This window comes from Monocercomonoides exilis, assembly GCF_001643675.1.
Source record: "Monocercomonoides exilis strain PA203 chromosome Unknown scaffold78-68958, whole genome shotgun sequence".
NCBI classification, from domain to species: domain Eukaryota; phylum Preaxostyla; order Oxymonadida; family Polymastigidae; genus Monocercomonoides; species Monocercomonoides exilis.
In genome coordinates, this window is record NW_027150623.1 from 1 (window position 1) to 15,143 (window position 15,143).

General features: G+C 37.6%; 3 protein-coding genes across 3 annotated transcripts; 1 reads left to right on the forward strand and 2 right to left on the reverse strand.

Annotated features, from left to right (window-relative positions):
- Positions 1-905: 905 nt before the first annotated feature.
- MONOS_18416 (uncharacterized protein) lies at positions 906-2,190 on the reverse strand (the record flags this gene model as incomplete). The annotated part of the gene is made up of 2 exons (XM_067871435.1): positions 906-2,039; positions 2,182-2,190. The coding sequence occupies 2 exons, from the start codon at positions 2,188-2,190 to the stop codon at positions 906-908; spliced, it is 1,143 nt and encodes a 380-aa protein (XP_067718623.1).
- Positions 2,191-11,050: 8,860 nt separating this feature from the next.
- MONOS_10273 (uncharacterized protein) lies at positions 11,051-11,329 on the forward strand (the record flags this gene model as incomplete). The annotated part of the gene is made up of 1 exon (XM_067862715.1): positions 11,051-11,329. The coding sequence occupies one exon, from the start codon at positions 11,051-11,053 to the stop codon at positions 11,327-11,329; it is 279 nt and encodes a 92-aa protein (XP_067718624.1).
- A 29-nt stretch (positions 11,330-11,358) lies between these two features.
- MONOS_18417 (uncharacterized protein) lies at positions 11,359-11,592 on the reverse strand (the record flags this gene model as incomplete). The annotated part of the gene is made up of 1 exon (XM_067871436.1): positions 11,359-11,592. One exon carries the CDS (start codon positions 11,590-11,592, stop codon positions 11,359-11,361), a length of 234 nt encoding a protein of 77 aa, XP_067718625.1.
- Between the last annotated feature and the right edge of the window lie 3,551 nt (positions 11,593-15,143).

The following is a 15,143-nucleotide window of genomic DNA, read 5'->3' on the forward strand; positions in this document are numbered from 1 at the left end:
CCATCATCGTCACCATCATCACCATCATCATCATCATCATCACCATCATCATCATCACCATCATCATCATCATCATCATCATCATCATCATCATCATCATCATCATCATCATCATCATCATCATCATCATCATCATCATCATCATCATCATCATCATCATCATCATCATCATCATCATCATCATCATCATCATCATCATCATCATCATCATCATCATCATCATCATCATCATCATCATCATCATCATCATCATCATCATCATCATCATCATCATCATCATCATCATCATCATCATCATCATCATCATCATCATCATCATCATCATCACCATCATCATCATCATCATCATCATCATCATCATCATCATCATCATCATCATCATCATCATCATCATCATCATCATCATCACATCATCATCATCACCATCATCATTCATCATCATCATCATCACATCATCATCATCATCACCATCATCACCATCATCATCATCATCATCATCATCACCATCATCATCCATCATCATCACCATCATCATCATCATCATCATCATCATCACATCATCACCATCATCATCACCATCATCACCATCATCATCATCATCATCACCATCATCATCATCATCATCATCATCATCATCATCATCATCATCATCATCATCATCATCATCATCATCATCATCATCATCATCATCATCATCATCATCATCATCATCATCATCATCATCATCATCATCATCATCATCATCATCATCATCATCATCATCATCATCATCATCATCCATCATCATCATCATCATCACATCATCATCATCATCATCATCATCATCATCATCATCATCATCATCATCATCATCATCATCATCATCATCATCATCATCATCATCATCATCATCATCACCATCATCATCATCCATCATCATCATCATCATCATCCATCATCATCATCATCATCACCATCATCATCATCATCATCATCATCATCATCATCATCATATCATCATCATCATCATCATCATCATCATCATCATCATCATTATCATCATCATCATCATCATCACCATCATCCATCATCATCATCATTATCATATCATCATCATCATCATCATCATCATCATCATCATCATCATCATCATCATCATCATCATCATTATCATCATCATCATCATCATCATCATCATCATCATCATCATCATCATCATCATCATCATCATTATCATTATCATCATCATCATCATCATCATCATCATCATCATCATCATCATCATCATCATCATCATCATCATCATCATCACCATCATCATTATCATCATCATCATCACCATCATCATCATCATCGTCACCATCATCACCATCATCATCATCATCATCATCATCATCATCACCATCATCATCACCATCATCATCATCATCATCATCATCATCATCATCACCATCATCATCATCATCATCATCATCATCATCATCATCATCATCATCATCATCATCATCATCATCATCATCATCATCATCATCATCATCATCATCATCATCATCATCATCATCATCATCATCATCATCATCATCATCATCATCATCATCATCACCATCATCACCATCATCGTCACCATCATCACCATCATCATCATCATCATCACCATCATCATCATCACCATCATCATCATCATCATCATCATCATCATCATCATCATCATCATCATCATCATCATCATCATCATCATCATCACCATCATCATCATAATCACCATCATCACCATCATCACCATCATCATCACCATCATCACCATCATCACCATCATCATCATCGTCACCATCATCATCATCATCATCATCATCATCATCATTATCATCATCATCATCATCATCATCATCATCATCATCATCACCATCATCACCATCATCGTCACCATCATCATCATCATCATCATCATCACCATCATCATCACCATCATCACCATCATCATCATCATCATCATCATTATCAATTGGAAAGAAAAAGAAAGAAACAATAAATACTCCTCTAACAGACAAAGTTTCATCATCCTTTTGCAACGAAAATATGTGGATCAGTGGTCAATTGATTGAATACGCCACTTCTCCCACTCTTATTCCTCAACAGGCATTTCAAAATCTTCTCTCAACATTTCCAAAAAATAATGACATTTCAATTACTCATCACAATCACCTCAATCATATCAAAACGAATTAACAAACAATAATAGATCATTACAAAACATTTCAAATAACAACACAATGAATCTTCATCCTTCGAATCCGTTAACATCTCCATTTCCATCATCACATTCACAAAACTTAACAAACATAACAAACAACAGTTTTAGAGGTTTAATCAATTTAGGCAACACATGTTATCATGCCTCTCTTCTTCAGTGTTTTTCTTCAATCACTTCACAAAAACCATCAATCATTTCAAAAACACGCTCAAAACAAACATTATCATTTCAAATGATGAGTATTTGCTATCAAATCCTCAAAGATGGAACGTCAGTGCGTTCATGGGTCCCATCTCTTATTGACAAATGGGAAGATTTCTGCAACAATGGCAGCAGACAGCAACAAAATGTTTCAGAAGCTTTCGAAAATCTTCATAAATTGTTTGAAAAAGACGGATTATTAAATCAAGATAGTTTCAATCCAGTTATTATTTCTCATTTCAAATGTTTAAAATGTCAATTACTCACATCACACATTGACCACATCAACAATAGCATTATCATCAATTCTTCATCAACTCACAATGATTTATCTTCTTTGTTTTCAACTGAAATACTAGATGGGAAAAATAGTGTGTATTGTGAACAGTGCAAAGAAAAATGCTGCACTGCTTGTGAAGAGGAAATAATTTCATTTCCAGAGATACTAGCCCTCTCCCATGAATGTTCTGATTCTGCTAGTTCTCCACCTTCTCGAACACTTCTTATCGATACTGATATGTCGAATAAACGTTCATTTTGCAAAGGATTTGCAAATGAAAATAAAACTTCATTTCACAACAAAAATAAAGAAACAACATTCTATCATTTCATTGGTCAAGTTCTTCACAAACAGTTTGACAACAGTAATGGTTATTTCATTGCTGTTGTGGAAAGAAAGAAAGGATTGAGCAAGATGTGGATCACCTGTAACGATGATGATATTGATGAATTTGATAGTGGCAATTGGATAAAGTCCTGGAAAGATCTTTACACCCAGGGTTACACTCCTTCTCTTTCATTCTACGTTAAAGAGAACTCACTATCGACACATCCAACTATTCAATTTGGTGGTTTTTCTATTTCTTCCTCCTCTTCTCAATCTTTAAATGTCAACAACACAAACACAGATACAACTCCATCATCATCATTAATCACACCACATTATCATTCTTCTTCCATTCCACATCTTTCTTCATCAATCACATCTTCTTATGGATTGAAAGCTTTGAAAGAAAAAAGAAAGAAAATGGGCATCTTTTCTCCCAACGAAAAGAGATTAATCTTCAAGCCTAAGACAAAACTTTGGAAAGAGTTTTCAGAAGAAACGAACATCAAAGTTTCTCTTTTCCATTTCAACAAACTCACAACCAACTTCTCCAAAGCAAAAAGGAGAACAGATCTTTGTGGAATGTGTGAGAAGTTGAACTATTTGGAGAACAAAATGAAATCTTCACAAAACAAAAATGGACTTTCTTCTGCTGAGTTTCATACACTCAAACTACTTCGACAACATCGTCTTGTTGCAGAAATGCAACGAAAACATTATCAATCAACTGTTAACAATCTCAAAGAGGGAGAAGCAGTCTTCGTCTTCGACTTTAAAGAAAAATGGAAACTCCCTATCAGAAAAAATCAACTTCAACAAGAATTCTTCAACTATCAACAAGTTTCTCAATTCACAATCATCTCTCTTCAAAAAATAAACAATCAACTAATTAAAAGAACTTTCAACTTCTTCTCCGACTGCCTCTCAAATGATCACAGATTTGTTATTGAGTGTCTGGAATCTGTGATCAAAAGACACTTCTTCACAGACACTCACACTTTTAAGTTCTTCTGCGATTCAGGTCCACACAACCGTAATCGCTTCCTTCTTCACTTCATCCTCTCCAAACAATCCAAGTTTCTCAAAAAGAAAAATACTCAACTCAATTTCTTCGCTGAGCATCATGGAAAAAATATCTGTGATAGTGAATTTGGTACGTTAGTGAATGCAATCGACAACAATCTTTCGACTGAACACATCACCACCCTTCATGACTTGATCAACTTCTTCGAAAACAATATGAACACTTCGACATCTGCTTCTTCAACTTCACAATCGAACATTTTCTCAACAACGTCATCAAACTCTTCACCATCTTCGACATCTGTCAATAACTTTGAGCATGAGAGGTACTTTGAAAAATATGTACCGTCTCAACAAATCTCATGGCCATCATTGTCAGTCCCACACATGAAGGACTACTTATATTTTGAGCGCAAAGGCTCATTTGTCTGTGCTTCAGCTGTTGGATATCTTCCTCAACGCTCTCTGGTTGCCCTCGAATCTTCGACAATTAAAGAAAAGGTTCAACGTTCAAGAAAGTCATTTCACTCTGATATCACATCATCGAACTCTTCTCTTCTTTCTCAATCTTCTCAAGATCTTCTTTCAAAGAGATTTGATCTTCTTCTTGACTCTTCTTCTTTTAATGAATCTCAAAACTGTTCTTTTGGTGTCCCCTATTAAGAAACTAGTTGTTGTGTGTGCTTAGCTGGCACTCTATCGCAAGGGTGCTGGACATGACTGTTCGTATTAGATATTGCAGCCTTCGGGCTGCTTTATCCGGACCTGGATACGACGAACAGCCTCCCAGGTGCACAACAGTTAGAATCCGATTGTTTTCTTGTGCTTTTTGTCCCTATAATGTCCCTATTTATTTCTTTGTTATTGTCCCGTTTATATTTGTATTTATAGAGATTCATTAATAGAGAGAGTTGTGAGGGAATTCAAAGATCTTTGGGTGAGGTTTTTGGAAGGGATAGTTCTTGAGAGTGTGAAGTGATGTTTAATCATTGTGTCTGTCTTTTTCTTTTTGGATTTGATCTTTTGAGTCAAAGTTAGAGAACTATCAGAAAATGAAGAGTGGATGGAAAACAGAGGGAAATTAGACAAGTTTGTTTTTGTACCTAAAGTTTTTTTATTTTTTTGTTTTGAATTGCCTATGACACCATGTATGTGTTGAAATATACTTTTTATTGATTTTTTATTGTTCATATGAATTGAAATTGAATTGACTGTCGGGAAATGTTTTAATGATGATATAGTTAAAATATATTCCTTTGAGAGTGATGCAACAAAAAAGAAACTTATATGATGCTTTCTATATTTCAGATGATTAATACATTGAAGTGCTATTGTTATTTGTGTGTCATTTTGTTTTAAGATTGTTATCTTATTAGCAATGAATTTTTCTTTATGTTTTTCTCATCACTGAATATTCATCAACCGTTGTAGTTACTCAACAATGAAGATATTGATATCAAAACAGTTATATATTGAATAGAACAATAATAAGAAACATGTTCTTTCATTAACAAAACATTTTTGAGTTTTATATTTTTCAAAGATAATTTTCTCCTTTGACATGAAAATTCAATAAAAATAAAAAAACACATTTTCACCTTTATTCAAACAACAAAAATTCAAAAATAATTTCTGATGACTTATTTGCATTAATAAAGCAATTATATTCACAAATTAAATGAAACAAAAATAAAAAATTGTCATTCATTTTTGAAATTTTTGATCATTAAAAATACAAATTATTATTAATGGCGCCATTAAGAATACCATGATCTATTTTGCTCAATGTGAATAAATAACGATAATAAACATGTCTGATGCTTTTTTGAAAATCTATTTGTGGAAAAAGTTGGTAATAATTTGTTTTTACATATTTTTTATTTGGGATGAAGTGTTGTGTGAAATGAATTGTTTCCCATGCACTGTCTTCGAAGATTTTTCTCATTATTTTACAGTTATTCGATATATTAAACATGTGAGAACGTTTGACTTATAATGACAAAACGGCATAAAAGGTTTGGAATAAATCGTTGTTATTTTTCACAAATATAAGATTTTTGACTTATTTGTTTGAAACCAGTCTTTCTATTTGACTCATCGACAATTTTTGATGAAACAAACAGAAAGACTATTCAATGTGACTTTTATAATTGTTTTTTATTTTTGACAAAGTTTGTTTTTATTAATTATTCACAAAATTCTCAAAAATTAATTTTTTGCTGCTTTGAATGCATTCTGTGAAATTATTATCAAATTATCAATGTTTTTCTTTAATAGAAAGTGTATCGGAAATATGAAATGTCACAGAACAAAAGCACCGTGTGAAAGATTGAAAAGTCAAGAAAAGAACTATATAAAGTACTGGAAAAGCTCCACAGACAGTACAAGAAAGATGAATATACACATAGAATGAAGTTTGAAACTGAAGAAGAGAATGGATCTGAAACGAATTCTGGAAAAAAATCTTTGATAAGAAAATGAAGATGAGCAAGATAATTCTTGCCACGACGAGGAGAGATGAAGTTTGAAGAAAGTTCTATTTAAAGCGGTAGCAGAAAGCGTGAGTGTTTAAAGGAGATGGATGGAGTGAAGACGCACCAGCAGTTCATGTGGAGCAAAAAATGTTATATGGGAGTTACGGAGCAGATATGGAAGAGGAGGAAATAAAAACATTTCAGGATTAATCGGTCTGCGTTGGATTCTTAGCTGTTTGTGTCGAATGGGGCAGATACGCTGGAGAAGAAAAATATCATACGGTCAAAGAGGATAACGATTGAAAAGAAGACACAATTCACATCACATGAGAAGGAGTTTGGAGAAGAGGCAAAGTTGAATGCACCCAGAGCAGCAAGCCTTGCAAGAACAGCAAGTGAATACAGCAATTATTGTGGAAATTGAGTTTTTCCATTCAATGTTACCAGATTTCTCGAAGAAGAGATAAGTCAGGAAAGTTGAGATGGTGAAGGAGGCGGAGAAGATTCTTAACTCAGCGAGAGAAAAGAACAGAATTTCAGGTGGATCAATGTTGGTGATGGAGAAGATTGGAATAAATGTTTGTGTTGATTTTCTTTTTATTAAACAAACAAATATTATCAATTTATAATAAATAATTTATTTTTATTATTATTTCATATTCTTTTTCAAATATTGAACTACAGTCAAAACCGGATATAATCACATCGGTTTTTGCAGGACTTTTTGTGACTATATCCGATTGTGATTATAAGCGATGTGACTTAACACAGAAAAAAATGAAATTAAATTTTATAAATAATAAATTTTGGGTCAATTTTTTATTTTTGAAAAACTTGTCAAATACACATTTTTCAATAGAAAAACAATTTTTTGGATTTTATTATGTTATTTAGACTTATTTTAACATTATTTTGAAAAATCGATTTTTTGAAAATTTTGATCAAAAAACCGATTTTTCATTGAAAAAATCACCCATTATAATTTAAAATGTGATTATATATTTTCATCCCTGTGATTATATTCGATGGAAAATGAATGAAAAATAGGCCAAAAATGTCGGTGCATGGAAAAATGTGACTATAAACGAATGTGATTGTATACGACGTGATTATATCCGGTTTAGACTGTATTTGCTTTTATTTTCCTCATTTTCCTGTGAACAGATATTCTTGATAGGGACTTATGTATTGATTTCGACGGTCATTTTGTGAATGTGCTAATTAACAATCTGCAGCTCATCGCTCACTGAACAACTTTGGAAGAAAAATCATTGAGACGCTTTATCTTTCCAGTCTGATTGGACTGGAGCAATCAATAACCAATATGTTCTGATCAAGAAGAGATAAAGGTGCAATTTTTGACTGGATAAAGTTTGTCAAATTTTTATCAAATTGTTTTCATTGTTTTTATCATATTTCTTGTTTTTTTATTAACTAATTCAAACTCTCATTTTATATTTTTCAACAATTGATACAAAAAGATATGAGCCATAACTTTTCACGTTTTATTTCATTCATCTTCTTCTTTTGAGAATGAGAAGCTGATTCTTCCACGAACACTTCAATACATTTCTGTCGTCATTGGAGTCAGAGCTGATGAAAAAGACTGAACTAAAAAATTCATCTTCCTTTCCCTTGCTGTTGCCTTTGTTGTCCCTGCAATGCAACTGACTGCCACCTCTCCACGCACCTTGGCTACCTCTCAAAGCATATTTTCTTCATCCCCATCGCCTTCTTCATCTTCTTCTTTCTCAGATCAACTATCCACATATTGCTTCATTTCCGCATTGTTCGAATCAGTCAAGCGCCCTTCATTCAAAGAAAACAACCTTTCATATTTCAAACAAAAGACCCCCTCCTCTTCTACTTCACCGCCAATTATCTTTTGAATTTATTTCTTCTCCATCACCCTCCAGATCTCCTTCTCCTCTTCCTCTCTCCTGCACCACTTGTCCTCTTTATTATCATCAGCTTCCACAGAAAAGATCTCTTGCCACTGATATTCTCAATGGATGGTTCATCTTCTTTGTGCAACATCACAAGCACAACCAGAGCTTCCACAAGCTTTCAATGTGTTTATTCTGGCAGATCTTGTTCATTCTTTAAGTTTATAACAACATTCTTCTTCTTCTTTGATATCCTTCTCCCACTGAAAGAATATCATACAGGAGGATACACTGCTCCACTCGCAGCATTCAATCACGTTTGATTCATTCATGCATTCTTCAATCATCCCAAATGACTCCTCATATCTTTTCCTTCATTTGAACCCCAACTGCCTACATCACTCTTCTCCCACATGCTGCAAACACAGTTCCAGAAAAATACCATTTGATTTCTATTGTTTCCATTCAGTCAACAAGTTTTCAATAACTGATGAATCATCAAAGTTCATCATTTGGGAACGACAATAGTTCAGTCCGACTGTGAGTGTCAGGGCATACGGGTTGAGGGAGCCTTCAGTTGCATCACACCTGAACGAATGAATGAGAGGAAGAAGAAGGGGAAGAAGAGAGAGAGAGAAAGAGTAGGAAGAGAGGAACAAACATGTTATGAGTGAAATACTTTGTGGAGAAATTATGTAAAAAAACCAAAGACAGCGTTGGGAATGAAAAATTGACAGAGATTCCAAGATGCAAGAAGAGAAATGATTATTATCAAAGTTTTAAAAAAGGAAAAGAGATCAATAAAGCAGCGTGGTTGATTGAGAAAACCAGGCATAAGAAAAGACCTCCAAAAGAGGGTTATTGAAGAATCTGCTTGTGAAAAACGATTGAATACGATAGGGAAGCGCCAAAATGATGAACGTTTAAAGTTTGGAAGGGAAAACACTGAAGATGGATTTCAAACATTCTCGAGAGGTTTGTTATTATTATTTTTGATTTTCAAAATGATTCTTTTTTCGCATTCAGGATACAAAAAGAATTGGAGATCGCACGACAAAGAAGAAGATTCGACAGAAGCGACGAAAAAGGAGAATGTGAAAAGAACTAATAATGAAGAAGGTGAAGATGCAGCTTATTTCGTGCATACCTGACATTCAGCTGTTGAAAAGAACAGTTTCAGAGGAAGGATGATTTTCATGAAAAAAGGGAAGTGAAATTTGAAAATGAGGAAAGAGCAGCTTGTAAAAGAAGTTTTGCAATATGTTATAATTTTAATAGATTAATGAGGAAAGATTGAGTTGAATGAATAAAAGTATTGATGAAGATTATTTTATCTTTCCAAATAATATGCATTCACTCACTTCTATCCACTTCCACAGCTGCTGATGAAATCTTTTTCCACTCTTCCTTAAGATTCTCCTTCTGACAATGATCCATTTGCATTAGACTTGTTCCTATCAACCTTCTTTTCTTCGCTGTTTCTCTTTCCAACAGCTAACGACAGATTGCAGGGAGCGAGGAGCAATCCGCTGAACGTGAGAGCCATGGTGTCAGGTGTGTGGTTGGCTTGCACGCAGTCAAGCTCAGAAATGAAAAGCAGAGAAGAGTTGTGAGAGGGGATGCCGTGGAGGGTGCATCTGCGGTTGAGGAGCCACAAGGAGGAGACAGGGAGGAAAGCGTCGCCAGGCCAGAGGGAGGGCATGGAGGGGCTGTTGTTGGCGAACCCGTAGCGGTCGACACGGATGCTGCTGGCAGCTGCAAAGAGTGCGCCCAGCTGTGCGCCAGAGATGTTTGTGTCTTTGAGGACAGTGGTGATGCTCTGGCAGTGGATGAGAGAGGTATTCCATTCGCAGACACTCTCTTGTGCCTCTTGTCCATATTGAACATCTGATGCATCTGGCTCAATGGTCACTCTGCGCTGTTGCTGCAGCCGTATAAGGAGTTGCTGGCGGAAGTTTGTGATGGCTGGGGAGCACCTCCATTAATTGAGCAGGCATCGAGCGTGAGTGAAGAGCAATGGGAGAACAAGGTTGCAAGCCCAAGAGCAGAGGGAGCTCCTCTCTGGGAGATGGTGCAGTTTGCGAGATGGCAGTGAAGATGGAATGCATCATAGTGAAGAAGCTTATTGACTGATTAAACACAGTGAGATGAGAATAACAACGCTGAAACCTCCAACGGAGAGATCCATGGTGATGTGATGCTCAATAAAGTTTCTGATGTAATCGTCGAACAGGAGCACAGGCGAGGCAACATTGAGGGCGGAGAAGTTGGCGTCGGAGAAGAAGAGGGAGGAAGCAGCGAGAGCATGATGAGCAGGGCAGGTGATGGGGGAGGGAATGGACATACATATTGGAGAGGCAAAGGGTTCCTCGGCAAGAACAAAGGTGGGTGGAGTTGAGGTGGACGAGCTGGTAAACCGCGGAAAAGAGGAAGGAGTACACAGCTAGTTATCCGTCGAGGAGGAAGAAGAGGGAAGAGTGGGCTGATCCAGAGGTATTTTTCTATTGAGCGGTTGATGTATAACACAGTTATGGAGATGAAGTCGCAGGGGTAAAGCAGGTAGCTGACCTGGCGAGCAGAAAAGCCGGTGTCCTGATCGATGAACATTTAGTAGGCGCGGTAGGATGTGATGAAGGGGAGGAGGTCGACATCGAGGTTGGGGCTGGTGGGAGGAGTGGGAGGTGAAGTGGAGGTTGAAAATGAGAGAGGGAGGTGGAGTGAGTCTGAGGGAAAGGGCGCGAGGGATGGTCGGGCAGGGAGCAGCTCGAATCCGCTGAGCTCGTCGAGCGAACTGATATCGGCGCTGGGCATGTTCCAGTTGAAATGGGCTGTATCAACCACAGCCAACACCACGTGCTCGAGGGCAAACTGCCTGGAGACATCAGCCTCCCCCAAGAACACACCGTAACCCAAGCCATGGGTCTGTGTCTGGCCTCGCTAGCCTCCTCTTGCATCGCTGCGATCTTTACACATCCCCCATCTCAGCTCCCCTTCTCCCCAACCCCAATCACACACCCGCTGCACTCGACCACGCTGCTGCTCCCAGTGCACTTTATCTGTGAAAACACTGTGCTCTCCACTTTGCCAAGGGTTTCGAACTCGCACAGCCCCAGCCTCCAAGAGCCGATTGTTATCAGCCCGAAAATTATCATCTCCACTTTCCAAAGTCATCCTTGCATCCTCAATCAGAATTGAAACTGAACCAAGCAAAGATATTGAAGTATTCAAAGGAACAAAGTCACATATCTGTCCAGCTTTCAAAGTGATTTGCGAAGAGGTAGAAATAGCACAGATAAGAAGATTCAGAAAAAAAGTTGAATGGAATGTTCGTCAAGCACTTTATGCAATACAAAAAAAGGATAGGTGATGAGAAAGATGAGGTCATAATAGTTGTGAGCTTTTAAAGGAACAAAAGCAGAAATTTTCGGATATCTTTTCATATTTTTAAACAATTTTTTCTCGTAATTTTCATAAAATAACTTTTATCAATAAATTTTAAATGTGTTAAATTTTATTTGACAAATAAACCTTTATTCAAATTCTTCTCTTCATATTGAGAGATGTCACTTAATGTGACATGTCACTTCTGTGATCAAAAATGATATTCACCCCACAAACTCCATTGCAAGCTGTGCTTTCATCTTCAACTGGAACTTGTGGGCAGATGAGTGTGCTAACGAGTTCCCTAGGAAGAAGTGCATAGATTCCAACAGTTTCTTCGAGTTTTTGCACAGGAAGGATCAGAACTACTCCCTTTCCCCAGCTTGACAGATGAATCAAATTCTCAAGCAATCGTTGTGTTATATAAATCCGTTTTTGATGCTGAGCAGACAATCTCTCTGTTTGATGTCAGAATTCCGAAGTCAATTGTGGAAGATATTGCAACATGTTACAATGAACAGGATTTCAGCCCGGTATTACAAGCATCTCCTTTAGCAGATGTTTGAACTGAATATTTGTATAGAGATACATTGGATAAAGCCAGGGAACAAGATGAGAGATATCTGTTCCGTGCCTTCATAGCCATTTTATGATCGATTCAGAATATAATGAGGAAGGCCAATTCTGCTGAGGAAGTTGCAAGAGAAGCGTTGATTCTGGGAGCACAAGCAATGCAGGAGGCAAGAAGAGAACGAATTCATGGATAATTTGGTTTTTCAGCAGCAAGAAAAATGGAGGGCGAAGTCACTTGAGGACTGCTAACAAAGAGACATCGGGATATACTGGAAGAGACAAGAATGGTATTGAAACAAATTCAAAGAGTCGCATTTGAAAGAAAATTGGAAAGAAAAACAGATAATTATCACAGTGCAACACATCGAGAGGAGCTGTCAAGAAGTTTCTGCGAAAGACAGTTTTTCGGAGGTGGCCCCGGACGTCAGGCAGTCAGTATTGCTTCAGTAACTCCCAGAGAAGAGCAGGAGAAACTTGGAAGATGGATGCTTCAAGACGTTCCGAGGGAGACATGAAATATTGATGGAAACCTAATAGAGGATTGGAAGCAGGACAGAGCAGTTTTGGAGGAATGGGACAAGATCAAAATAAGAAGCTTTAAAAGACTGCGTGCACATGATGCATGAACAAACAAAAAAACAAAGGAAGCACTGAGGAAGAAATCATGGGAGGACGGAACAACGGATATGAGCATGGAACAACTATTGGATATCAGAAACGTGTTAAAAGAACAGCTGGAGACAATCATCGTCAGCGCAATACCTCCAGAACAGGTCATTTTTGTCAGAATGTTTTTCTTTTCATGAAGAAGTCATGCACATGGCGCCAAATCCTGGATTGCAGTTATTTGAATGCTGCAATGAAAAAGTGGCATTTCAAATGTTAAAACGAACGGAATGTGGAACGTTTGAAAGAAAAGAGGGACTTTGCGTTAACGTTGGATCTTTCCCAGTCGTTTCACTAAAAACCAACATCCGAAGACCTGAAGCCGTTTCTTTCTTTTCAGTTCGAAGAACAAGACTATGTTTTCGAAGGAATTCCCTTCGGGTTAACAGACACACCTCGGTTTTTCACAAAGATAATGAGGAAAGTGACAGCAGCGATAAAGGAAAAATGGAAAGTCAGAGTGGATTCTCACTTGGACGATCTTATTCTGTTGCACCAAGACTGAAGCTTTCTGAAGAAAATTACAGAAGAAGTGACTCTGTTTTAAAATAGACTGGGATTGCTCATCAACAAAGAGAAATGTCATCCGAAACCAACACAGAAGTTTGTGTTCTTGAGGTTCCTTTAGAACACAAAAAAATTTACAGTACAATTGATTGAGGAAAAGCGTTCTTCTCTCCAAGAGCTGCTGAGACGTTGGGAAAAAATATTCATAAAAGCCAAACAGATTCGTGTGAAAGACTGGGCGTCAGCTATTGGGAAGTATAACACAGCTCGTTTTATCATTCCAGACGCATCCCTCCATCTCGTAACTTTGCATCACTAACTCCAAAAGAGTGTCAGAGCGATCGGATGGAAGAAGATGATGAGGATGAATTCATCAGTCCTCAAGGAGATCAGAGAATGGAGGAGGATATTGAGATAAACCAGAAATCGGGAATTTGTTCTCGTTTTCATTCCTCAAGCTGTTCTGACAACAGATGCAGCCGAACGAGCATGGGGTGAAACTTTCAGAATGAACAACAATCTTTTGGACTGGCATGTCAGGTTCTCCAATTATGACCATCGCCATTCGTCCAACTTCAGTGAACTGTCAGCTGTTTTGTTTCCCTTCTTCATTTTTCACAGACAATTTAGCACAACAAAATATCCCATCTGCAACTCCGATCAGACAACAGTTCAGTAGTTTTCAATGTGAATCGTTGTAACGCGAGTAAGAATCTTCGACCAGTTTTTCACAAGATAAGGAACTGGACAGAAGCGAGGAATTTGTGAATGAGAGCACAACATCTTCCAGGAAGGAAGAATCACATATCAGATTAACTATCTCGGCTGGAAAGGGAATGGAACAACGAGATCGGAGACAATTTACTCAGACAAATACTTGCTCGATGGAAAGTGAGACCGACTTTCGATGCTTTTGCTTTGACACATAATCACAAAGTGAAAAGATGGTGCGGTATGGGCAGTCCTATTGACAAAGACGGATTGACAGTTCCGTGGAGCTATGGGTTTGTTCTGGTCCATACTCCGATTCCTCTGATTCCGAAGGTCATACGAAAGGCTCAGATGGAGAAAGTTCAAGCGATCACACTCCTACCGAGCTGGAAGGTTCAGAATTGGGACATCCTTCTTCAAACGAGCAATTATTACAGCTTGGAATTGAATTACAGCTCCAAGATTCTTCGAGAGTGGACATAGATGAAGAAAACGGGAGCCTGTTTCCATCCATGGAAAATGAAAGTGATCCTGCTGAATCCATTAAGGAGAGAGGAGAAGCCTGGTGGATGCACGCGCTTCATGAAAGAAATATCCCCTTGGAGCTCGCAGAGGAGTGCAAGGCTGGAATTGCAAGGACAACATGGGATGGATATTTATTCTATTTTCCGCACTTTTCAGACCAATGGAAGAAGTGTGCCCATGGACATATTCCAGACAACTCACCGGACTGGACCGTCAAATGTGCGGATGTATTTTTAACGATGAAGAATAGAGGATTCAAGGTTTCAGTTATACAGATGGTGAGAGCCGCTGAATTTTTTTACTCAGTTCTTGTTTTTAAAACCGTTTGGGGAAGACATATGCAATCATTCGGATTCTGT